General features: G+C 31.4%; 3 protein-coding genes across 12 annotated transcripts in view; 2 read left to right on the top strand and 1 right to left on the bottom strand.

Annotated features, from left to right (window-relative positions):
* The first annotated feature begins 324 nt into the window (after nucleotides 1-324).
* LOC139093365 (alpha-tocopherol transfer protein-like) lies at nucleotides 325-7,153 on the top strand. Of its 2 annotated transcripts, none has more exons than XM_070644066.1 (8): nucleotides 325-349; nucleotides 4,211-4,323; nucleotides 4,840-4,954; nucleotides 5,041-5,117; nucleotides 5,452-5,557; nucleotides 5,673-5,819; nucleotides 6,235-6,402; nucleotides 6,529-7,153. In XM_070644066.1, exons 2-8 carry the CDS (start codon nucleotides 4,229-4,231, stop codon nucleotides 6,736-6,738), a joined length of 918 nt encoding a protein of 305 aa, XP_070500167.1. In that variant the 5' UTR covers nucleotides 325-349; nucleotides 4,211-4,228; the 3' UTR covers nucleotides 6,739-7,153. The 2 variants fall into 2 exon arrangements, with proteins under 2 accessions (XP_070500167.1, XP_070500168.1); XM_070644067.1 differs by lacking the exon at nucleotides 325-349 and adding an exon at nucleotides 3,523-3,541.
* Nucleotides 7,154-10,876: 3,723 nt separating this feature from the next.
* Rbp (RIM-binding protein) overlaps nucleotides 10,877-26,814 on the top strand; it is a 40,696-nt gene continuing 24,758 nt past the window's right edge. For 4 of the 9 annotated variants that reach the window (XM_070643893.1, XM_070643894.1, XM_070643889.1 and 1 more), the window contains exons 1-5: nucleotides 10,877-11,050; nucleotides 19,406-19,516; nucleotides 20,982-21,080; nucleotides 22,031-22,396; nucleotides 24,506-24,784. In XM_070643893.1, the coding sequence (XP_070499994.1) occupies nucleotides 19,409-19,516; nucleotides 20,982-21,080; nucleotides 22,031-22,396; nucleotides 24,506-24,784 (852 nt within the window). In that variant the 5' untranslated portion in view covers nucleotides 10,877-11,050; nucleotides 19,406-19,408. Of the gene's footprint in view, nucleotides 11,051-18,547; nucleotides 19,010-19,405; nucleotides 19,517-20,981; nucleotides 21,081-22,030; nucleotides 22,397-24,505; nucleotides 24,785-26,814 lie in introns of those variants that run through there. The other 5 variants (XM_070643892.1, XM_070643890.1, XM_070643896.1 and 2 more) reach the window with 5 other exon arrangements.
* Nucleotides 15,276-16,632, bottom strand: LOC139093303 (uncharacterized). The gene is made up of 2 exons (XM_070643984.1): nucleotides 16,616-16,632; nucleotides 15,276-16,203 (listed from the first exon to the last, which is right to left on the bottom strand). Exons 1-2 carry the CDS (start codon nucleotides 16,630-16,632, stop codon nucleotides 15,276-15,278), a joined length of 945 nt encoding a protein of 314 aa, XP_070500085.1.

Below are 26,814 nucleotides of genomic sequence, written 5' to 3'. Positions count from 1 at the left end.
ACACTCTAGTCACTAGGCTAGGGCAGCCTCAGAGCCGACGAAAAAGAGCTCAAAAACAGAATCAAGTCACTTCCAAAAACAGTAGTGCTCTACTCGGGTCTAACAAGTACCACGAGTACATACAGTCAAAAAAGTACAGCATTCTTTACCGTGTTTGTGCAAGTTTACCTATATTTTACACTAAATGTTATGTACATGAAGAAATTTTAACCGAATAGAGAATCCAAGACATTGCCAAGTGAATTATTCAATACATGAAGTTTGTTTAAACACATTCATTGAAATGTACAATAATTTCAGTTTCATTTCATTTACCCGCACAATTTTTTCAGTTTCATCTTGAACGTTGGTAAGTGAACAGCGCAAATAGAAGTAATAAGCAATAATAGCAAAAAAGAGTTACGACTCGTATTAAATTCGAAAGTTGCAAACAAAGATTGATTATGTATTTACTGTAGCCTGGTGGCTATTAATAGTCACGTGTGTCAACAGGTTGTGCTAGCTCATTACTCTCAATATTGATGGATAATTCAGAAATTCTGTTTAACATAAAATTTTCATGAAAAGTGCATTAAAAAAGTTCCAAAGCTCAAAACAGTTGCAAAACACTTGAAAAAATGTGCAAAATGAAAGTATGTATCTGTGCTAGTGGTGTGCAAGAAAAAGTTTTGCAAGTAAATAAAAGAAAAAAAAAGTTTTCATTTACGTAAATAGGTTTAAATGAAATGAGAAAAAAATAAATGGTACATAGTGATTGTGAACAATGGAAGCGCATTTTATGAATGGAGATTGTTATGTGCTTTTAAAATCGGAAGGTGTTTGGCGGCTAATTAGATAATTTTGATGGACTATCAATTGAAATTGTGATTCGGATTAATATGAAGGCAAGAAAGGGTCATTGACTGTGAGATCTTATGATTATTAGTGTCATTCATATCCGAACTTGATTAATATGGACTAAATCACTTCAAACAGGAATGCTTGTCGTTTTGCGAGCAATCCTTTAGATAAACTTTATACAGTTCCTATCCTAACCCGCACAAAAAAGTGAAATGCTTCTGCAAACATCGCGTGTACACTGACTAATGTTTACCTTTAAGTACTCGACAATAAAATGCATTTTCTTTAATATCATTAACATGATAAGCTTAAAATAAAAATAATGATAATAGTGAAAGCCTCTTCATTACCATTGCTAGCACATTTAAAGGCTATAAAAAAAGTATATTGAAAAATGAAGCAAAAAATAGTTTGAATTTGGAATGTTCACTCGCAAGCAGCATATTAATGGCATACAGTGTCTTGTACTAATACTTTGATCAAGACCGTAAATAATCATTTTTTTTCTCTATAACTTTATTTACTGCTCACGGACATCAAACATTCAATGATTGTATTCAAGGTTGAACATATTTACCCACCATAAAATTACAAGAAAAGAGTACAAGTGAATCGAACTTTTAGACAGTGTAATTTGGTGGAATCGGTTAGTGCGCATATTACTATTAAGTATGACCTGTTAAGGTTGAAAATTATTATTCCGGCAAATAACTCATAACTTTTATTTAAAGCCTCATCTTCCAATAAAACGAGTTAGATGCTTTGGATTAGGAAAGCAAAAAATAATTTGAGGAAGCTCCTCCATAACTTTTAATGTCCATAATTTACAAATTTTATCTTTATTAAAATAATTCCGGCACAAGACATAACATGTATTAAAAATTAATTAGGCAATTCTCCATTGCTTGACCCAAGCGGTAATAGTTTCAAATATAATCAAAAGAAAACATACTTAAAATTCGCATGGATTGAATAATATTTGCAATGAGTTAAAAGAAACTACCGAAATGGCAAATAAAATTGGTGTTATGTGTGCACATAAACATTCGAGACTGGTTAAAACTGTCATTGAGTAAGTTTTATCAGATTGGCTTGGACAGAAAATTTTGTTTTGAAAGTAAATGCGAATATGTCACTTAATATGATTTCTGAGGAAAGGCTGACCTTAATAGTCAGATCACTTCAATCACGACAGTATTCTGCGAATTTAATTAAATACATTCCTTGAAATATTTTAAGTGTAAACGACAAAAGGGACTTGCAACCACTTTCGTTAACTTTAACGAATAAAATTTGAATATCAAATGACCGTTAAAATCATCATTGATATCCTAGAAGCACTCTCACATGAAGTTCAAGTGTCTCGCATATGATCTTGAATAATCAACAATGCACGTCAATCGGATGCAATTTTTCCTTATTCTGGCCTCATTTAACTACTTCAATTGAAAAGATCATCAAATGTCAAGCTCATTACACTCAGCCACTTATATTCCCAATTACCTTAACACTTGCCTGCTCCTACAATTTATGATGTAATTACGTCTGTCACTATTTACATATCCGTCTGTTAATTCTAATCATTAGTCTTGTAAGTAAATATGATGAAATGATACATGCAAATTATTTTGCAATACATGACTGATCCCTTGAGAACATTATCTATTGTTTACAAATTCATAATTGATCATCTATATGGGTAGCCTTAAATGAATGTTATTAAAAATTATAATAATTTTAGCATTGGAAGTAGAGTAACCTATCTTAATTGACTGATTTCGATAATTGCGGGTTTTAGTTTTTTCGAGCTTCCAAAAAAATGATAATTTCTGATAGGAAGATTTACTTTTCAAGAAAATATTCTTGATATCTCACTTGTTGGAATAGGAAGCAGGAGATGACGTCAAAATGTTAAATTATATTTAAGTTGAAAATGAGAGAATTAATGAGAATTATTAGATGTGGTTACTAGTTTTTGAATAATTAACTCTGATTAACTAAGCAGAGTTGGCAGCCAGCCGCTAAGACCTTAAAATGTCAAGGGTGTATAAGTAATTTCGCTGATGTTATTTATTACCTAATGTAAATAACCGCATAAATTCCAGATGATTCCAAACACGAATTTTTAATTGCATGAGCATCAAGGTTGAGTGCTTCTGGCTTTGCTAACTTTAGGCTGCTAATTAGTTATAACTAAAGAGGAAAAAAGTGATTTTATGCATTTGTCAAGTATCTTTTTTGTTCAATTTAGTTGAAGGAAATTTAAGAAATATCAACTTTTGTGGATATTTTAGGCCTTGATATACTGAATAGGCTACGACTTCCTCATTTAATACATTGTTTAACTCGGTATGGCATTTTAAACACAATTGTGTTTAATTAGAATTTGATCAATTAACTTCTTGAGTATTGATTTTAGTTCCAATGGAGTCATATGTTAAATAAAAGTCTTCAATACTCAATAATCCGAAATTTAGAGATCAATTGTGATCCGTGTATTTTCTCAGATGTCGGATGGTCAATCCTAATAATCGAATAAATCAATGCAAATTAATCAGCTTATCAGATTGATTAATCAAAATTAATTGCAAAAAGCTATTAAGTACCAATTGTTAACATATTTTCACCTCATAAATAAAATGAAAATCATCTAGTGCAACAAAGTTGTGAAAATTGGAATTTCTAATCAAAATTTGCAATTGTAAATTATTCATTAAAATTTCTTTCGCAAAAATGTAGAGTAATCTCATCAAAATTCATGCATTTTTGGCTGTTTATCAAGTAAATTAAAAGAGAAAAGGAAGAAACTGAATAGACACATCCAAATGAATGTTTTCTCTTTGTGCACAAAATTATCTAATGAAATATGAAAGCTTTCAGTTCAAATGGATTTCCGACTTTTCATTTCCTTGATTATTAAGGAAATAATGCATAAATGTCAGCATCATTACATTAATTATTGAAATTGAATCGAAATTTTTGACAAATTTTTGTATTCCGCCGTCAAAATTTTACATAAACTGTCAACATATCAATTTGTTAAGCTAGACAACCTTCATATTAAAATCCAAATCATGATTAATAAACAATTTTTTTTATGAAAAAGTACAGCACTCAAATTTCTGCATGAGTGCTTTGCAAAATCATTCGATTTAATTATTGATATTAATGTCGAAGCTGCAGATATATTTTCTTGCCTACATACGCAATTTTTGTTTTGCTTATTACTTCTAGTTGTGGAAAATATTGTTTTGAGTTGGCAATCTGTTGAGAATTTAGGAGTTTTTGGAATCTCTACAGAATCTTTAAAATCTCACAATGCCAACTCAGATTAAATTCAAAATTTTAAACCAAATTCTTACCTTTGTAGATTAGAATAATTTTTAAGATGGATCCCAAATTATCACATCCATACAAAGACCATTCCGAGCCCTATCGATGGGATGATGACAAACGTGATGACATTGAAGAGCTTTACGAATGGTGAGTAGCTGACTTCAACTTTACTTCCAAATTTTAACTGAAAAATCTCAAAACTTCTCAATTTTGTCAAAGATTGCTATGATTTTTAAAAGTTCAATTTAAATCTGATCCTTTAAATTCCAATTTAAAAATCTGAGGATTATTTTATTAAAGTACGATTTTCTACAAAAAAAAGCATTATCTTATTTTTATGCTACGGCACATTTTGTGGCACAGACGAGTACAAACACATGACTACATACCCAAAATGTGTGAAAATGCATGGAAAATTGAGGTTTTCACACATCTGGGTTTGTATTCATGAGTACACATACAAATTGTACATATGTTCAAGGTTAATCAGTATTTGCAGTGCCCAATTGTAGTCTCAGATATTTTTGGATTGTCAATTGATTGCATTTCAGTACTAAAGAAGTGAGAAACTTCTACACACTTGAAATCACGACATAATTTGAATACTTATCACAGCATTAAGTTTAATTTCCATTTAACCATTTTCATGTTGACTCAAAAAAGGTTACAACACCAACCACGCTATCCCAAGATGACAAAGAATCATGTTCACCAATTTTATCATTCGTGCTATTATAATAAAGAGGAAACGAAGAAAGCATTTCAGAAATATGTTGAAGTATGTATTCATACATATATATGTACACATATAGTGAATGTAAATATAAATTCAACGGTTTGCATATAAATGTTCATCTTTTTCAGCTTCGTGCGTCGGCTCCAGAATGCTTTGGAATAAGAGATCCACTTCTGCCAGCAATGCAAAATGTTTACACAGCCACGTACGTATATTTCAATATCACATATATAAAATGATTATGTAGTACAACAAGAAGAACAGCATTAAAATCACTATCTCATGCTGTCGTTGTGCTGCTGCTTCTTTTTAGCACTATTTTCTAGTCAGAAATGTCCTTGTTTTGTTCGTTCGTCTGCCGCATATCATGTTGATTCTTTGTTCAAACCACAGACTTGAATCTCGGCAATGACACTTTTTGGAATCATATTCTGAGCTAGAAAAATGCGCATGCAAACCTATAAACATCATTACTTGTTATTTTTCATATTCATACTTCCTTCTTGTTTCTCATTCAACATCTATCTGCCATATTGTAGGAATATGGTCGCCTTGCCAAAACTCACAATAGATGGATATCGAATCTTGAGCTATCGACTGAAAGATTATACGCCAACACGTTTAATATTTGGTGAGGCTGTAAAGGTTAGTCATTATACGTCTCTTTTAATTATTAACTATCGATTAAGTCAGAACTTTTCTCTGCTTTCACATGTCTCTTATCAATCCATTACATCCATCCAATAATATTATATTGTAGGCATTCAACATGTTTAATGATGTCGTAATCAGTGTCGATGGACCAATAAATGGATATGTTGTCATATTTGATATGGAAGGTGTTTGTTTACGACATCTAACTAGAGTTCAACTTGGACCACTTCGGAACTTTATGGCGTACATTCAGGTTTGCATTTGTTTTTGATGTCTTTTTTGCACTTCTTATTTGTTGCGGTTGTGAAGAATAGACTGATGAGATTACTTGATTAATACAAATATAGAGAACAATTCTGTCTGGTGTCGGATTGTTTTTGGCAGAATCGTAGACATATAAATTATATTATATTGAATGTATAGCTTGAAACTACATAGAGTTGACAAGACGGGAGCAGTAAGGGTCATTTGGTAGCTGTTGATGTTTCCTTACTTAAAATGTGCATCCCTAACACTTAAATACTTCAAAAATTCATAAAGCTGATAATTCAGCTTTAAAGCTCAAAATAAATGAAAATGCAAGTCTATCCACAACAATGCACAAAAAGCACTTTCCATGTTAATATTTTATAAATTCATTCCATTCTTTTCTTTTTCCAAAAAAACAGGAAGCTCACCCCGTGCGACTAAAGAAAATTTATATTGTTCATGCTGCATGGTTTGTGAACCAAGCCTTTGCCATTGCGCGGCCATTCATTAAAACTGAATTAATGTCACTATTACATTTTACCACTGGTGGACCAGATGAAATTTTCCCATTGGATATCTTACCATTAGTAAGTTTACTTAAACAGTTCAGACAATAGCTGAATGCTTCATTTAATTTTTTATTTTTTTCTACTCTCTTCCATTCACTCTTCCCATTCATTTTTATTTGTGCATGAATGAATTTGTGTATATAGGAATACGGAGGCGAACTAAAGTCATTAGATGAATTTCATGAAGAGCAAAAGGAGCGTTTAGAGAAAGAATACCGAGAGTGGCTCATTGATTCAAGCAATTTAAAACTATTACCGAAGGAGAAAAAGTCAGATAAAAAGCAAATGCTTGATGCCAACGCAAATGCTTATGATTCTCCCGTTGCGTCACTTAATAAATTGTCAATAGACTAAGTGTGTAGGTTTACGTTTCATTTCGCTTTATTTTTGTCCTTTTATTTTTAAAAATCAATTCATTATGCTGTTTGTTTCATACCCACGTGAAAAAAAAGAAGCGGAAGAGAATATTCTGTAAATGATAGAGGATGATGTGTCTGGATGGACGTAAGTTATTGATTGTCATTCTAAGAAATTTAGCGACAATCAAAACTTTCGCTCATCGAGACACACCAAGCCTTAAAACAGTTAACATTTTATTACTTCTAATGCAGGTATCAGGTACATTAACATTATTTAAAGAACAAACATTCTTCATACAATTTTATTTTAATTTAATTGTGATTGTGTTTGTTTAATGGACAACATTATAAAATTTATTCATTATTGTGTACATAAAATAAAGTTACAATATATTATTTTGCCAGGAAAATGTCTTTTAGTCATTACTTGTATTAGCGACTAGTTCCACAAATACTTGACATTCCTTGTTAATAGAACATTGTTGGCTGTAAAGTAAATACATTTCCGTTAGATGCGAAAGTCTTTTTTTAGTGAATTTTCTTTTAAAAGAGAAGGATGTTGATGATTTAAATGTATTTTGTCTGTCTGGCCTTCGGCAACCACTAACAGAGATCGAAGTTGATTCAGACTTTGGAAGAAAAAGTTAACTCAACTAGACTCAATTCGACTCAACTTGATTTGCCTCAATTTGCCCAAATTGCCTTAACTCGACACAATTAACCTCGACTCGACTCAATTCACCTTGACTCGACTCAATTCGCTCCTATTCAATTCGCCTTGATTCGACTCAATTCGAATCAATTTGAGTCAACTTGACTCAACTTCAAATTCGTCAATTGAAAATGCGCTTCCGTCTCTAACATATGATCACATACACATCAGCTAGTCTGTTATTCTTTATTTTCATTCCATTCTTGTTCACATAAATACTATGCGGCAATTTTCAAGGCTTCTTGTTGTAATGTAGTCTAGGATTTTTTTTATATTCAGCACAACATTTTAATTGAAAATGAGAACTTCAATTATTTCAGAGTTTATTAATAGGAGCTTCAGGCTCTATTTATAAAGCAAAATTGGTAATTAAAATTGTTGGTAGAAATTTTATTTATTTTTTCAGAATCCTTTTAAAGCACATACAGCACATAATTCATTGAATATGTTGAACAATTTCAATTTAATTGTTTAAAGATGTTTTGTTCTGCATCAATGTGGGTGTAATGGAGATGACGTATGAATGAGATCGTGTTTCAGGTACATGTTTTCATGACGCGTTTAATGACGTAATGTAGAGCACACAAAAAAATTACAATCATTCATAATCGACAGTGTGGAGGATGATAACAGAGTTTTTTTGGAGTTAAATGGAAGCTGTGTAAAGGTTGTTGGCTTGAAGCGATTTTAATGACTTATTTATTCGAAATTAAATGGGTGTATTTAGATTTCTAGTTTGTTTTGCTATGCTATAAAGGGTGTATTTTGCATATTTGTATAGTGGGTTGTACATTGATGACGTTAAGCATGACGATTTTGATGTCAGTTGGAACGATTGTTGCTTAGCTTAGATGCTCAAATATTCAGAGAATATTCTGGATTTTGCTAGCATGAGACATCCAGATAACAACACCATATTGATGAACAACCCCTGCTCATTTACCACCACAAAAGTTTTCACGCTCAAAAATTAATTGGCTGCTGTCATGGAATTTCTCAACATTCAAAGGTAATTTGACACTTAAATTTTTCAAGCCAATTTTCTCTATGGTTTTTTGCAAAAAAAGTAAGAATTGGACATGAATTTCAACAAAAAGTAAATTACATGCTTACAAGCCTTTGCCACTAACAATAAATGCCATTTCTCAACAAGCACAAGTTTTTATAAAAATAAACAATTTTGTGTTGAAAAAAATCAAGAAAAAAAGGCAACAAAATACCAAAAGAGTTTTAATTTTTGCCGGAATCCAAATAAGAAAATCGATAGGTTTGAATATGTATGTATGTTCATGTTAGCATAAACATTTCATTCAGTACCTAAATACTTCAAGTTCCTTTTTCCTTTTACTGTTTCTTTTCGACTTTTCTACTTCGTCTTATGACTCTTTTTTCTGCCTTCCTTTCGTTCCTTTACTTTTTTTTTTCTTTCCTTTGTTGTGAATTAGCTCATAAAATTTTTCGATATACTACATGAGTTCACTATTGAGAAAAGGAAATAAGTGTTAAAGAATGTGTGTAGTAGCGGAAACTAAAAATGAACAAACAGTGCGGTTGGCGATAATATAAAGAGAGGGAGAATGAAGTGTTATATGTACTTATGAGCTACTAGTGATTTGGTGGCGCCAAATTTGATGTTGTCGTGAGGACTTTTGTTGATTTTGTGGATTTTACAAAGAAATTGAAGGAAATTTAACGAATTTGACAAATTGGAGCGAATTGTTTAGAATAAATTCTCATTAAAAGGCAAATTCGTAGCTTTCTACCCTTTTGGCGGTAAACATTACGAGAAAAAAATGGTTCAATATTTAGCTTTTGAATTAGAAGTGATATTGAAGTTTATGGTACAAAATACACTTAAACAGTAAGTATGGAATGAAATAAATTGTGTAGATTTGCAGTAACTTGTTAGATTAATTTTCAACTCCCAATTAATTATTTACATAGTTGTACAGAATTTGGCAGTAAAATCCACTTTTATGAAAACAAAAAAAGCACCGAAAACTTCACAGATCCCAGAAAAAAGGTTTACAAAACCATAAAATACTTAAACATCATTTCAAAAATGCTAAAGGTTACATAAAATCAAAACAGAATTGCGTCATGCTTAAAACTTTCATCCTATATTACACCCCAGAGTAAAAAGAGCTCATCATCATTATCACCATTATCATAAAGGGCTGCAAAGGAGCATTAAAAAAGCTACAAAAGGTCACTAAACGCTATAAAAACGTGAACTTTTAAATATGCATAACATATCTTTAATTTATCTCAGAGACTTTATTTGAATTATTAAAAAAAAGGCAGTCGTAGGTTGAGTCCATGCATTTACGAATCCATCATTCATATAAAGAGGAATATGTAGGAGTTGAAGTTACAAGTAGGAGTATAAAAGGGAAGCAAAGCCTACACATAATGCGAATGAATGAAGAAAATTATATGCATAAAAATACATTCGCCAACATGCAACGACTATGAAATGAAAAAAATAGTAGGAATTTAACCAGTTTTGTGGCTTAATAAGCGCTTTCTTGTAATACGGCTGACAGAGAATTGGTACAAATTAGGTAACAGAGCCAACAATAGAGTTTGATGGAAAGATTTTTGTTGCAACCTAAGCTCCATAAAGGAACATGGTTACATTAGGTAAGTAAATGGACAGACGACCAAAATGAGGACAACAGTTGAATTTCCATTGAATTGAGCACAAAAAATATTAAATTAGTCGAGTTGAAATGGCAGAGAAAGTTGCAGAATACTAAGAAGAAATGTTATTGATGCTTAAAATAGTTTAAATGATATTAATTATTGCTTAAGTGGCTGCTAAATGACACACCATTATTACAAACAGTTGAAGATTAAATGAATTGTGACAAATCAAATTGTTATCTCGCCTCTCGAAATGCCATACACAACAAAAAATCTAATGGGTATGGGAAGTGCTTAAAGTTCAAGAAATATCATAAAAAAAATAAAGTTCACATAACAACCAAAGCAAAAGCAGGCAGCGCAAGAGAGATTAAAATTTTATGTATAACACTATAGCGCTTCCTATAATCACCATAAAGCTTTCTTGTTATCCAAAATAGTCTTATCAATTTATGAAATCACTTTATTCTCTAATCCATTTTGACACTCTCTTCAAATAGAACCGAAAAAAATATAATTTTTTTTCTTCCATTCTCTCGTCGTTTGAGCAAGCACAAAATTGAGAGAGAATTGCCGACGTCGGTCGTCTGTGCATCACGTTTTTCCTTTACAACCACTTCACAATTTATACAAATTCTGTATATGTACGGATATAAAAAAAAAGAATTGGCTTATGTTAGTTTGAGCTTTTGCTCTTTCCAACAATAAAGACGACGACGACGGATGGAAATTTTATTGCTGAGAGAATTTCCCTCAGTTTTAAGCGGAACGTTGAAAGTGTAGGTTCACTTGGAAAATTTTTCCTTGTGGAAAAAAAGTCTAAAAAAAAATTTCTTTTTGAGCTTTAACAAAAAAGAAGGTTGAATTAAAAAGTTGTTCATGAGAAAATTTAATATAAGTTAAAAAGCTTAATACAGCTTTTCATTAATTAATATTGTTCCATAATAAGGTAGCTAAGTGTTTAAATTATAAAAATCATAAAAAATTTTCTGTTGGATTATCAGGAGTAAAAAAAAAGTTTTTTGATGCTATTGTGTTAGTGTTACATAACTTGGCAGCAAATGTTCACCCCTGCAAAAGGGAGAAAAATCTGTTGTGTGTGCGACTAGTTAACCAATACAAATAACTCTATAACATTAATTTAAAAGTCCATTTCGTGATTTTGATGGACAAATAATTGATTAAAAATGATTTAATCCTGTGATAAATTCAACACTTGACATGACTTGCAACTGGAAATTTAATTTTAGTTATTAAATGACAAGAACTTTTTTTTTGTCATGAAAAAAAAAGTCTTCAACTGAACATGCGCATGGATATTATTGAAGTGATAAAAGAGAAGAATGAAAAAATGAGAAAAAATTTGTAAAGAAGCTAAAGTAACGGTTCGAATAGTGGGGTTGTTCACTTATGACTTAAAATTAGTAGTAGGATGATTACTTGCTGTAAAGTGCCACAAAGTTCTAGAAGCATTTTAAATCAATTTAGGATGTCCTAGATATTCATAACCCTTAGATCCCTTAATAATTAAATATAGTTCCTTTTTCTGGTCAAAGACATCCCCCTGATGTCCAGACTCCTCTGGCACTTTGACTTTTAGTTCCTTTTTTGACATCTTGACTCTCTTGAGCTTTATACTTGATGATTTCCTGACCTATAAGCCTTATCTTCTGAACTTTAAATTTCCTAAAATTTCAGCTATAAAAGCTAAATTCCCATGTTTTATGCTATAGAAGATAAAGGATACCATAAGTGAACTACCTCTTATTTACGAATCATTCTGTATTCAGCTCTAAAATAAGTGAAAATAACTAATTTATGTGTTCATTATGTGATTGCCTTATGAGGAATAGTGACTTAATATAGCAAAAAATGAGAGAAAGAGAGAGAACATAGAGTAAGGAGTGAGCATATGCATTTATTTATAATGTGAATAAATAAGATTTCATAAATTATCATACATTTATTCTCAAAATAAAAAAAAAAATACATAAATCGATTTTCCCTTATGCGGGGAGGAAAAAAAGCCGAGAGAAAAAAATAAAATGAGATTTGCGGCTATTAAAATTAATTCAAATGTATTCAAGAAGCAAAATGAGTTACTATGGACAGTTGATTTAAGTATATTTACATTTTAATCTAGGGGAGTTAATTAATTTGGGAATAATTTTTGGGGAAGTGCTTATGATAAATCTGGGAATAATTTACTTGTATTCCCATTATTTAGAATTGAGGAGGGATGGGGGTGCAAGTTGGTCATGTTATTGTTATGACTAAAAGTACTTATGATGATAAGATTCATACAGATTTTCCTAAAAGATATTTTGAGGTTATGCAACTGCAAATCCTTAAGAAAATTTCAAAATATTGCTTACTCATGAGATTCAGATGACTCAACTCCAATTTCAATCAGTATAACTTATCTGTTCACTATACGTCTCCACAATAATCTCACCAAAAATCCCCCATTTGACTGAAATCATCAAAAAAATTGAATCATCCATAAAACCCTTTAATTCTTAAATTGTGATTCATAATTAGTCGACAATTACTACCAAAAAGCCACGATAATGAATTAAATGGCAATAATAGCCGCATAACTGTCTAGCCACAAATATTTGGCTGCTTTCTATTTTTACATAATTAGAACATATGTGGAAGTGCCAACAGAAAATGAAGATAATAAATTTTCAAAATTTTAATTGCATTTTAATTGTCCTGAATTGATTGCCTTACAGCAATTCATAGTAAATTTGATGGATAGGATAATTTATTGTAAATTTTTTAAATTCAAGCTAGTTAGTGGCATTTGCATATCTATTTAATAATTCGAACTGTAGAAAAAAAATCAATGTGGAAAAGTTAATTAAAGAATGTGGCATATAATGTGTCTCTAGACGCTCTCATTTCTCATACATTTCATGCTTTTTTGTTCTCACGATTAAAAAATGAAGAAATCAATAATTTTTTCACATTGCTTTAAAACAATTAATGAGACAGTGATGGAACAAGGGGGTATAATTGCTATATCCATAATTCTGTCTGTGTCTAGCCTAGTATTGCCAAAGGTACCCAAACAAATTTATTTAATTGTAGCATTAATTGCTGTAGGCAATTTGTTTTCGTCTACAAGCACCAAAAGCCCCTTGCTACTTCACTGTAATGAGCTACACAAAACAGAACGGAACTTATAAAAACTAAACTTTTTATAACATGATTGTCATTTGTTTCAATTCCTACCATAATATCCATTCTCTCATTGGAGCTTAAATTTTTAATGAGAAAAAAAGCTAATCGTGTTTGTAGAAAAAAAAATTCTCGACTGTGTGTCACGATAAGCCTCAATTTTATTCGGGTTCATTTGATATTGCTTCTCCGTTCTTTCCTATCACACTATCTTTCCACTGTGATTTTAGTTCTATTTTTAGCTGATATATATTTTTTAGGTCACTTGCTTCAGTCGCATATTTTTCACATCCACATATTTTCCGGGTTGTTTGTTGCTGCTAATATCATCTCGTTCTAAACTTAGTTTATCGTTAAGTGGCACTTCTCTTTCGGGTCTCTCTCTCATACTTATGCTGGTAGTTGAATCCATTTTCATCATTCTCTTTTCATTCTGTCGTTTCGGATGTGCTGGATACATTCTCAATTAATTGTTTGTTGCAGATCCATGGCAGGCGTTACGTCGGTGAATTCTAATCTGTTATTACTGTCTTTATTGATCTTAATTGATATTTTGCATAGTGTCTCCTTTGAGGGTTTGAGGGTATGTTATCCTGTATTTGACTTCATAACCTTTGTCAACTCATGTTTTGGATCAGTAGCTCCAAAGCTGGCTCTATCGATGGCTTTCGTCTGCCAATTTCAAATACCAAGTGCAATACTGTCTCTATCGACAGCTTCCTTCCAAGAGTTCTTTGGTCACCCATGAGATAGATTAGGATGACTTCTTAGAATATCCTCTTGATTCCTCTGATTGAGATTTAATTAAACTAGCTTCAATATTTACATTTTTATCAAAATAAATTGACCTTATTCATAGTAAAGTACACCTGGGAAGTGAAAATTAATACAATCTGATCATTATCTTGCTACAATAATTGAGAACCCCCCATACAGCAACAGAATATTGTTGCCATTCGTGATTAAAATATTCGTACGGAAATTACTTCTCTTTGTGAACTGATGGCATTAAAATCATGTTTTTTTGTGGAACATAAATGTTAATATTGTAGCGCCTTTATAAATTACTTATTGATTTTAATTTCTTTTATTTTGATGAGTTTTCATCGCAAGCAGGAAATTGAGTTTGATTGCTGTTATTATTGTCTAGAATTAAATTGTTTGGAATGGATTGTGAGACTTTATTTATATTTTCTATTCCATTGTGATTGATAATGATGGTTTGTGGATTTAGTATTGAACTTCATGTTCTGAATGAGCTTCAAAATCGTTTGACTGACCTTCGCTGTTGCTTGATTGATACTGATCAATAATTAAACATCCAAAAATCGTCAATAAATGATCAAGTCCACCATCTCAAAAAATGCTTTTTGATTGCCTAATATGACTTAATGTCTGATTATTTGCACTTCTATAGCCAACAAATTTCTAAACTTCTTCTGAATGTCATTCAAATCACAATAAATTCGATTATAGTCATTGATTATAATGTTTTCTTTCTGTCATACAGGCTGCTTGAAACAAATCGGCTACTATTGAGTTGTTCCAATTTCAAAAATTGATTATTCAGATTGTCAATGTTTCATAATATTTGTGCATTTAATGACAATCGAATAAGATACTGGCAGTGACGTAGTGAGGGTATTTGATGCCCGGGCAATTTGCAACCTATTTGTGGAAATTTGTATACTTTAGTTTGGTATCATCTAAAGGTAATCCAGCTTCAGCCACCCTTCTATTTCCGTGGCTATCATTATTTATAGCTTATCCTGCATTATCCAACTCGAATTGTTTTACTTTCACAATATCCACTTCATTTACATCAAATGACGCAATCTTCATTTCAAGACGTTTAAGTTTCATCATATTCTGATTTATCTCATTACCTGATTATACTGTTTCTAATGACACATTCACTTTATTGAGTACTAAATTGACATGATTGATTCAAGCTTTTATTTAACTTACTTATGCATTAAAACAAATAATTAAACAATACTCTTTATCTGATATTCTTTAATAACTTTTTTAATGCTCTCATCGAGTTCAATTGCCATTTTATAGATTGATTGCTCGGGATGTGTTCGCCTCAATTTCTCAATAGACTGTAAACTTTCAGTCATATCATTGGAAGTAACAATAGAATTAACTTCTTTCAACACTTTCAAAGTCTTTGTTAGGCTCAATAGCTCCTTTTTATAGAATTTTATGTCCCGGAAATGATTGATTAATTCTAAAACTTCTTTCTTATAGTCTGCAACTTTAATCATGTCATTTTCTGTGAAATTTCCCATCCTTAAGTTCTTGGAAATTTCATTTAACCTTCTAAGATTTTCTGAGGCTTCATTATCTCCTTGTATGTTCAATTCTGATGAATTTGCTACAGTATCTATCTCATCATTAAGATCTGTTGAATTATCTATACCTTGATCTGATTCCAATGAATGTTGTGTGGATGAGCTTACGTCAATTGAGCCATTGACATCAACAGATTTCCTAGTTTCTGGGAAATCTTGTGCATTTATAGATGTGCTGATTTCTAATTTTAGTTTAATCTTGTCTTCAGCTTGTTCATAGACTTTATTTGCTTCTGGATCAGTGTCTTCCTTTTTCTCAGAAATGTTTGAACGTTTGTCGCCAAAATATCTCGAAAAGTTTTTTGGAACTGACTGTTTTGTTGTGAAGCTGTTAAAAACTTCTAATGAACTTTGTAGACTTTTATTATTTTCTTGGAATTGATGTTGCTGTTGTGAAGGCTTTTTTGGTGTTTCTGGAAGTTTTTCAATATTTTCTTTTGGTTGCTTGAAGTTTCTGGATGAATTTTTGTAGATTCTGGAAGAAATTGGATGGAATCTAAGGAGTCGTTCACTTATGATGTTCAGATAGTTATCTTGCAATTCCACTTCCAATGCAAGTCTGAATTGGATTCATTTTGATCAATTAATCCATATTGTTTGATACTGTACAGAGAAAGTTTAGCTTTTCTTCACTTTGTTCTCATTTTTGCCATCATTTGGGGAATTTTCTTGAGTCTGCTCTAACAATAAATTCAATCTGATTTCGCATAACCCCAGGTTGAGCATTTACGAGCAAAAAATTAAGATAATCAATAAATTCTTTGCTATTTTTATTAAATTCGTGAGTCATCGGTCTTTTGCCATTGGCTTTAATATAATATCGACCATCAGATCTTTAAGTCTGTTCGAATTCACTGCCAAATATAGCATTTTACCAGAGACATGTGAGTTTTTCGTCATGTCATTGCTGTTAATTTGAGTTAATCTCTTCTGGGAAGATTTAAATTTAGATTTAAAAATGTATGACTTACTTGTGCTGAATGTTCATGCTACCATATCCTATTGTTAAAATTAATGAGAAAAGGAACTGTACAGTTACATTTGGATGTGGTCATTCACATCTGAAGTTTTTCATTCAAGGAAATACAATGCAATTTCATGTCTTACTAGACATCATCCACAAACGACCCCATATAAATCTAATTCTATGCTGTACCTTTGTCATTAAAATTATGATAAATTTAAGCAATAGAAACTTTTTCATTTTATTATTATATGAAAATATGAGCCTGAAAATGAACTTTAAGTACCAACTTAAAATGAGGAAATGTGCTTAAAAGTTTGAATTTTAACGGTTGATTACTTGTGAAGAATCTTATATTAGCGGAACCGCGGCAAGAAGAAAAATATTATTTTGTTAATGAAACAGAACATCTGTGACGATGTGCGATATTATTTTATGTGTGGCTGGCGAACTGATAGCTTCAGTTGTCGCACAACTTTTTTTTCCAATAATATCACACAAAATTTGTCTTTTGCTATTTTGAGAGAAGAACAAAAAGTTCTACAAGACAGATAAGGAGATGGTGTTTTCCATTATTAATGAGACATTACCGTACATTTCTTATTATTACTCTCTTAAAATTGCTATACTTAGTGTTACTATCAATGTGCAGTCATATGGTGGACATTTAAAGTTTCTTGTCATGAAAAGTATTCTATTTTTATGGCTGTAATTAGGGGTTTTTTGGAAGTTCCGGGGAGACAAGCAAGAGAAAGGGTATTGGCATATTAGAGTTAATTACTTACTGTGGTGATGAGTATCTTTTATGGTTTCGTCTATGCCAGTGTTGTACAAACTGTGTGCCGCGGCACTTTAAGCTATTGATATATCACAATTGGACAAGACCATAAACTCGGTACCAAGCAAGTATGAAGTCGATGCAAGTCTAGATTAGGCATAAAAATGAATCAAGTCGATCGATTCTGTCACTATGCCTCATTTTTAAAAATTTTGCCATACGAGTAGTGTGCCATTTCGAGTAGTACGAGCCATTACGAGTAGTAGCCTCATTAAATTTACTATACCGGTAATTTTGTTATGCAAAATTCATGTCCTGCCTTAATATCTTCAATATTTAACCATCTCCCATTAAAATCCTTTAAAACTCTTAACCAACCCCTTCCAATAATTATCATAAAAGTGTTGCAACAAACTTCCTCATTTGCCTCACAAGAATATCATAAATTCAAGTTGATTTGTATGGTTCCGTATGGCAGGTGCGTTTACCATTTAAACATTTCGTTTCCATTTTTCCTCTTTGCTCATTTCTCATGAAACAACAGCCAAAAAAAAAGGAGGAAAAAAAATTCATTCAGTATCTCATTCATGGCTGATGGTAATATTGGAAATTCTTTTTAGATTTACCATCTGCCTACATGTTATGCTTTATTTGCAAGTGTTAGTTCACATTCTATGTGTCGTTCCCAACTCAATTCTTCTTCACTCTCAGTCGTCTCAAAAATTCTGTGATTTTATTTTTTCCCTTTCATTCCCATTTTCTTTGGTGCTTATTTTCCCGTCTTTTTGAATCATCATGCACGAAACAATTGCTTTATGCCTTGTTTTAGTCTCAAATGTAGCATTGTACAGAGAAAGAAAGAAAAAAAAAGATATTTTTATCGATTTGCGGTTGCGCATGAGAAAAAGCTCTGCTCGCGCTACACACATACATCCACATGCGTTCTTTATTCTCCCACAAGCTTTTTTTCCTTCATTGAAAAATTTTCTTTCCTTTCCTTTCACGATTGTATGTGCTCATATGACTGTGTGTAGGGGTGCCGACAGAATTTACTCATCGTACATTTTCGGATACTGCTTGCTACTCTCATATATGCGTACGTTAAAAAAATATTTGCTTCGTTTTTTCATTAATATAGTGATATCAATCGATGCTGAAACACAGTCGACAAAGTAGTAGTTCTCGAAAATTTGTGACCCAAATACGGTCGGGTGGGCACTTTAGATTAAAAAAGAAAAGAAAAAGTTATTAGCTATAGTTTAAGTCCAACAAAAATAAAAGTTTAAACTTTATTAGAAAGTATCGAAAAATTTATATCATTTTTTATATAGCAGAGCATAAAAAAAGTGGAAAATTTCTTTCATTTGCAAAAAAAAAAAAAATTTGCTTCGTGATGCTTAAAAAAGAAAAATTCTTAATCTGTGATTCTTCTCTATAGCAAATATATTATTAAAATATTTCACAATTATATACACAACACGTACGGGATAAAATAACAAAGTGAGAAGCCAAGACACATAAAAGTCACATAAAAAAATATTAAATTAGTGTAAAGCAATTCAGAACAAAAAAAAAAATGAAAAATCTTAAATAAGAAAAAAAAAATTATTGTGATATAAAAAGGTTGGTAGTCCCTAGCTAAAGTATTTTAAAAGAAATAAGTGAATAAGAAAAAAGGAAAGAAATTTTAATCTCATTAGAACATATAGATTTTTTTCTATATGACTATATGTGTGTCATGGATACTATAAAGTGCATATGCAGACAATTTTCCTCTTTGTCAAGTGATGTATTTGTAAAAGGATTACAACAGATAATGAAAATGAAAGCACAGAAAAAAAAGTTGTTCTTGCTGCTGATTCATAATTGAATGTCTAATGGATCATTATTATCAGTGATTCTGCATGTTTAAAATAATAACTTAGCATCATCATCAGGCATTCTTTTGCTCAATTTATACAAAAAAATTCTTTTTTTCTTCAATTTTTTTTTTCATTTTGCCAATTTCGGAACTTGCAGATAATGTCTAACGAGGCGCTATGGAAAACGTCTGACGCCATGTTGGACTCATTAAGTTTACAACTTCGGGAGGCAGAATCCCGAAGAGCTGAAGCCGAACGTGCGCATCAGGTGAGTTGTTCCACTACACATTGGATTTCTTTTTTGTACGTGAATGAAACAGACTTTATAGTCGACGAAATTATAAGACAAAAAGTGAATTTTATGATTTTTATTTTTAATTTTTAGTGAAAAATTATAAAAGAATATAAAATTTAAGAGGAACGAGCAAAAAAAAAGAACTTCTTTTTATTCCATTAAAGCTTCGGTCTCTTGGTAACGAATTTCATTCATCAAATCAAAGCTTTTGCTCTCTCTCTCACATGCCGTTCCTCTCTCGTGTGTGCTCTTCATAAATACAAATGCAAACAATACTTCCAATACAATATACATATGCCGACCGTAAATACATTACAAACGAAGCTTTACAGTCGAGAATCCTCACCAAAAAAAAAAGAATTCTATTTCGATAATCTCTTTTCTTATTTTTAACAGAGCACATAAAGAATATTTTATTTCGTTGATATTTTTGTAAACATCAGAACAGCAATTCTAATAATATACATAGCTTTAGCTATATACAGTTTATTTATTATTTAAATAAAATATAATATAAATACAGTGACAATCTAAGGGGTGGAATTTTTGATAAATTTGAGACTTTGTGTGTCATGTTACGGTGATAAATTTAGCATCTGAGACGTGCTGAAATATACAACATATTGACTGGGTTCATTGAGTCTCTTAAGATGATTTCCAATGTCGAATGCAATAAATAGATTGAAGTGATTTGGTCGGAAGGCACGAATTGATGAATGAAGAAGTAAGAACGAGAACATTCAGCACTTTTTTATGATGTAAAGATTTTGAATTTTGAGGAAATATTTCATTCATTCTTGATGAGCACATCTCGTAAAGCAGCAAGTCAGACAATATGATAAGAAGTGAGCGGCGTCAGCTTGGGCATTCTAGGCTTTTAAAGTCAGGGGTTGTTTAATTCAAGTCATTCTATTCGCCTGTTAGACGTTCAGGGTACACTTTAATGTGTGTTAATCGGGTATGTTGATGTGAATTAGGCATCAAACCTCACTTTTCAAAACAAAGTTGAAGATTTATAGTCTGTGCCTTAACTAAATCACTTCACTATAGAGCATAGCTTGAAGTTGACTAGGATTTTGTATGTCGATTCGACTAAATTGAAATAAGTCACACTTTATTAAAATCCCCATCAAATCACTCAAAACTAACCACAAAGTACCAATAATCTTGACAAATTCCATCCCTTGGATTAATGCAGTAGAATAGAATTTATTAAAAGTGAACAAAAATAAGAAGAAATTTTATGATTTTCACAAAAAAATATCAAAATTCATTAGCATCATTCAACATTATAAGTTGATTATTATGCTTATTGTCAGTACCTCTTTTGAAGAATTCACACAAAAAAGAAAATATGGGTACATGGCATGGTACAAAAAAAAAATTATACATGAATATCGAATGATATTGTGATGATGATGATGATAATATATTTTAGGAGGCATTGGCACAATTACGTGGAATGTCGTCTGGTGTATCACGTACTGGTGAATCTTACGAAACTTTGCAATCTAGAGCTCGTGAATTGGAGAAAAAGGTGTGTGTACACAATAAATAAAATACCCCAAAAATAATATTGCAAAGCACAGCTAAATTATATCTTATTTTTCTTATTGTTTATCATAAATAATCATAAATCTATCTCCTCTTATACTTTCCCTCTTGTTTATCCTTTGATTTTTTTTTCTTTTCTTGAACGCCACATACATAATAATTTTTGAAGTAAATAAGCAGAAAATTCTTTTATGACAAATCAGATCAGTACTGCATTCTATCATAGGCTATCTGCTATCAGCATGCTATAGCATGAGTCTAATTTGATTACAATTTATTTTGACATCTTGTGGGGATTGAGGTTCTTGATGATTTCATTATTTTTGTCTGTCCTGTGGGAATATCTAGTTGTTGGCTGTTAAATCTGAAATTTTTGGGATATTATTAGGATTATGTACATACTAAGTACGTCATTAACGTTGTCATGTTAATTTATTCTTTTTGTGGATCAATTTTATGCTGCATTGACATATTTCAATGCCTTTCCGGAAAGTAGTCGGCGTAGAAATGGTTGAAAGTCTGACTTGACTCTAGTCAGAGTTACTCAGGCCTCCTGGGTCAGATTTTGGGTCATTTCTACGCCTTGTGTAACTAGAAAACATTTTTATATTGTAGTTAAAACTCAGGAAGGATGTTCCTTAAAGGACAGCCCAAACGAATAATTAACATCACCAAGAAACCTAAATACTCAACCATTGTAAAAAGATCCTGTAGAATAGAAAATAAAAAACTTTTAATTTTATGTAATCATGACATTTACTTCCTGTCCCCACAATCTCTTATAATTTTTTCACTCTTTAACTTTATCATTATGCGAAATGTCTACAAAACAAAATAGAACTAAATACTTGTATTTCCTTATGCCCAAATAATGGCATGTGGAAGTTGTGTAAAAATGAAAGAAAATAACGTTGTCCGTTTTAATCATCTCAGGCTGCATTAGAAACAGTAAGATGCGAAGAATTGCAATTAGAATTGAAATCGACATATAAAACAAGATCATCATCATCAAAATCCCGAGAACAATTAGAGCCAAGTATGACATCATCATTGTTAACATCATCGAGTTTAGGACAAAGTAGTAAATATACAATGGCAACAACGGCCATATCGAGTATCATGACAAACAATACGAGTAGTAGTGTTGGATTATCATCAATTAGCGGCTTACATCATCCAATATCAGTATCGAAAGCTGAGACATCAACTGTTACGTGGGCACCGACACCCGATCAAAAGAGTTCCGAGATTGATCGAATTATGGCCAAGATCGAACAGGCACGTTTATCAATTGCTAATGTATGTGTGTTAATCAGAAATCACAAATTCTCACAAAATATTCTCTCTATATGATTTTTTTTTTGGTTCAAATTTTTGAAAATCTCAAAACTTACACAACAACAAACATTAAATGATATTTCGATTAGCATTAGATACTCACTGAGAATGTTATACAGAACAAAATTATAATGTCTATTTTTGCTATCTACTTTTTGGCTTTGAATGATAAAAAAACGTAATAATAAATTTTTATCTTTATTTATCTAACTTTGCATTGATATTAATGCATTCATATGGCATTTTATCAATTTTGAGGAAATTTTCAAGCATTGGTGAACATTTTTTTGGACAAAAAAGAATACTTGATAGGCAAAGAGCATGGTCGACTTGATTTTAAGCATGTAATTTGCCGAGCAGGATGTCAATGTTTGCATGTAAAATTTATTTTTAACAAGTTTTATCTTATGTATCTTAAATTGACTCTGGAGATTAAATTGGTATTTTTAAGGGAAATATTCCTAAAGGATATCAGCTTGACTGCTAGATTGTACAATTTTGGATACATGATATGGCAAAACTATGACACTTACCTTATATATGCACATATTTTTGGCTATTTTGATTAAGGATTTAAATTGCATGATGTCTTTTATGAATAATATACAATTATATACAGGACACACTGCCAAAAATATGCTTAACATTGCGACTGACTGTCATTTTTATACGGTTACCATGACTTAATACTAAGTATGTATACCAGTATGTCCTAATTTCAGTTGAAAAGTCACATCTCAACATTTTTTGGTATTTGATTCAATCCTACATACCATATCCTGAATCAGACAACTCTTGTTCTGTGATTATCTACTAAACAGTTTGATTGTTCAAGAATAACATAAATTACCCAATACAATGTTCAAACAGACCCACAGAACAACAACAAATTACCCATTCAATTCAACAAAGAACAAAACCAAAAAACAGTGCCAAAGTTTGAATAATTCTTTCTGAAATTATTGATAATTTATTAAATGAATGTAACAAGAATGCCTAGAACATGAATATGTATAAACAACAATCAATTCATGCATAATAAACAACAGGAAGAAAACAATTTATATAGGAAAAAAATCAAAGCCAATTAAGAAACGTCATTCAATTTAATATGTTTATTTCTTTTTTGTATTATCAATGCAATGAACGAGTGGCAAGCAGCAAGCAGAAATAGATTGAATATGAAAAATACTTGAATGTTTGTTAGTTTTGAAGGATAATTCTTTATTGTACTAGTCTAGATGTTTAGGTATACATGTCAGTGTTGTTATCTTGGTGTAAGCTTTGATCAAAGCTTCGAGCTGTCTTTTGACAGATATGGACAGATGTGAGTCAGATATATTAATTGTATTTGAGTTAGGAGATGGTTAGGAGATGTCTGATCTGTATTCATTTATGAACACAACTATATGGATGAGATGTTCTGTAATTAAGACGTCAAACATCACTATGATCTGGATGTCCAATTGTTCTAAAGTTCCATTATTTCAAAGATTGAATATCTAGGTCTAGACAATGCTACTTTGAGATTCACACTTAGACGCAATTTATGGAACTACCATCAAGAAGAGCTCGAAGTCGACTTGAGTACTATATGGAGTCAAGTCGACTAGAGTCGACTTCTCTATACAAAATCTAAGTCAACTTCAAGCTTTGTTGTCAAATTTTCAGCCCTAGATTAATTTCATGTCTATTGTGACCTATTAGAAACATTTTAACTGTCTCACACAAAGCCTTGATCAGATAATACCCTAACAGACAAAGAGCATGCTTTCATGGTAAAGTAATACCATTATGGTACCCAAAAGCAGTCTCTTTGTCTGTTTGGATTATCAAGGCAAGATATAGTATTGATTATTGTCCACAATCTACATCTTGCCTAGACATGTCGGATTAACAACACTGAAATACATAATATGACGAATGATACATATCCAAAATTATACTAGATAGGATATTAGATTGTTAGACTTACACTGAGAGAAAAAAGCTGCTTTTTTCTTTAACAAAATCCACATTAAAAAAATGAAGCAAAAAATTTTCAATGGAAAAAAAATTTGAACATTTTAGGACAATCGTATATTAGCGGAACTGGAACAGCCACGTACAACAGGTCCATCATCATACATAATGTCATCATCTGGTGGATTGACATCATCAATTGTATCACAACCTCCTATTAGCTTATCAAATATATCAACAAATTTAGCGTCAAGTTACGGAACAACAGCTGTATCACTCGGTGCACAATCTAGTGGAACAACATCATACTCGGCGACCACAACACATAATTTATCACCACTGCCAATTAGAGCAAATCAAATTAGTACCATGCCACCCCTATGTCAGGTGCTCAGAATTTGTTATTCAAATCTGATATATTCGTTATTATTGTTTTTATTTTTTTAATTATTATTTTTCACGTTTTTATCGTTTTTTCTTTAATTTTCAATACTTCCGTGTCTCTATCTCTATTTCTCTATGTCTACTATAAACCAGACTTAATATTTCCTTGTTGTTTCTTTCTTTATGTCTTAATTGGTCTTTTGTTTTACTTTTATGATTTTCATGCATTAACTAAACATTGATGAAGTATAAATTTCATATTTCGGCGGTTGTTTTATGTACGGTTTAGAATTTGTGCTGTGTGTTCTTTATCAAGAGAAATTAACATGCTTATGTGGTCGATAAGGACTAGGAAACTTAATATATTTTATGAATATTGTAAACTAGGATGTGTTGGGTTGGGTACTCTAACGGAATATATGCTAACTCTTTTCTGATTCGGACTATTGCTAGTCATTAATTTGAAGTCAATTATTCATCTAATCGACTTCAAAACTGACTTGCCAATTATGACTTTAGAGTCCTCACTGCAGTTAATTTTCATTCAGGGCAACTTTGTGTCCTCCACTTGAGACAACAGCAGCCACTTGTTAGCCGTTTGGTTCAAGTCATTGTCCAGCGGTTGCAGTGGAGTTTTCAGAAGCTTCCAGAAGTCTCGATCTCGTCTTAGTCAGCACTAATGTAGCAGTTTAGTAATAACTTTCATCAAATGATTCCTTCACATCAACAATATGTCTATCAGATGATTGAAAACATCAAATCCTAGTCATCAAATATTACAATTCTCATGTCCTTATGAGACTAACATATAGCATGTTAATATAAGTGTTGATCATTTATTGATTATTTTTTCATTCTTAACGTTTACATTTGTATATTTTATTTATTGTAAAGTAAAGAAGTAAAAAAAATGTGAGCTGAAAGGAACAGCAAAAACAGCGAAATGAAATGATTTCGATTATTGATATTAGATAATTCAAGCCTTTTCATTTATTTAGTAAAATTCCATTGAATACATACTTTTTAGATAGAGTTCGTGTGTATTTCATTTTATTGTTGGCAAATTGGATATTTATAATTTTTTCTTTTTCATTCTTATCCTCATTTTGTTGTTGATATTGTTGTACTGGATATAATTTAGTATCTTTATATGTATGTGTGTAGATATGATGATAAAATTCTTATTATTATTATATTGGCTATTTCTGTATAAATGAGAATTTTCATTCATTGTTCATTTATTTCTTCTTTATAAGTTTGAAATTATTGAGGAAAATTAAATGATTTTTAGCGCTGATTTTATATGATTGGGAGGTATTCTAATGAGATATGGCTATGACCTTGGGGTTGAGTCTGGACTCGATTAGACATGTTTTTGGTTTAGTCTTAGAAGGTGGGAATGTCAGTGAAAACTCACTGGAATTAATCAGTAAGCTACAACTGGGATATGAAATCCAAATTTCAGCAAAGTTTCAAATGATGACTATCTTGATCTTAAGCAGTGTTGTCCTTTTTTGTAGCACACGGTACACTTTGGTGCTAAACCACGATAGTGTACCGCGGCATAAGTTTGGACAACACTGATCTAAAGAATCAGGAAAGCTTTTAGAATTTATATCCAATAGTTTTCATATTATTTACTTTTGATCCCCAACTTCACTAATTTCATTAAATGCTAGTAGAAAATTTAAGTTTTTAAGCTAAATCCACAAAATTTCATCACTTAATTCACCTCTCAATCCAGCAAAAAAGCGCTAATAAATCCACAAATTCAAAGTCCAACAACTTATTTTACTTCATGTTTAAATAAATTTCAATGTTATTGTTTAATTTATTTTCAATGTAAACCTTTATTCTCATGTTTTCTAAGCCTTACTGAATTATGTTTTTCCGAGTACGGAGAAAATACAAGTATCGCAGTTAATTGTGATATTTATAAATCTATAAATGTTTTTTCAGTGCTATAATTGTATTTATTTGTGTAATGACCTTCCTGTACTCATAAAATTTTTTTGTCTTCTTCTCTCTTTTCC

Source organism: Chironomus tepperi, unplaced genomic scaffold (assembly GCF_022539635.2).
Source record: "Chironomus tepperi strain 1889 unplaced genomic scaffold, CSIRO-AGI_Ctep_v1 contig_335, whole genome shotgun sequence".
Lineage (NCBI taxonomy): Eukaryota > Metazoa > Arthropoda > Insecta > Diptera > Chironomidae > Chironomus > Chironomus tepperi.
This window is presented reverse-complemented; position numbering and strand designations above follow the sequence as displayed.

Coding starts and splice junctions, on each gene's coding strand:
- LOC139093365 (XM_070644066.1), top strand. CDS start 4,229: ATGGATCCCAAATTATCACATCCATACAAAGACCATTCCGAGCCCTAT. Junction 5,118..5,451: donor CAAAATGTTTACACAGCCAC/GTACGTATATTT, acceptor GCCATATTGTAG/GAATATGGTCGCCTTGCCAA. Junction 6,403..6,528: donor CATTGGATATCTTACCATTA/GTAAGTTTACTT, acceptor TTGTGTATATAG/GAATACGGAGGCGAACTAAA.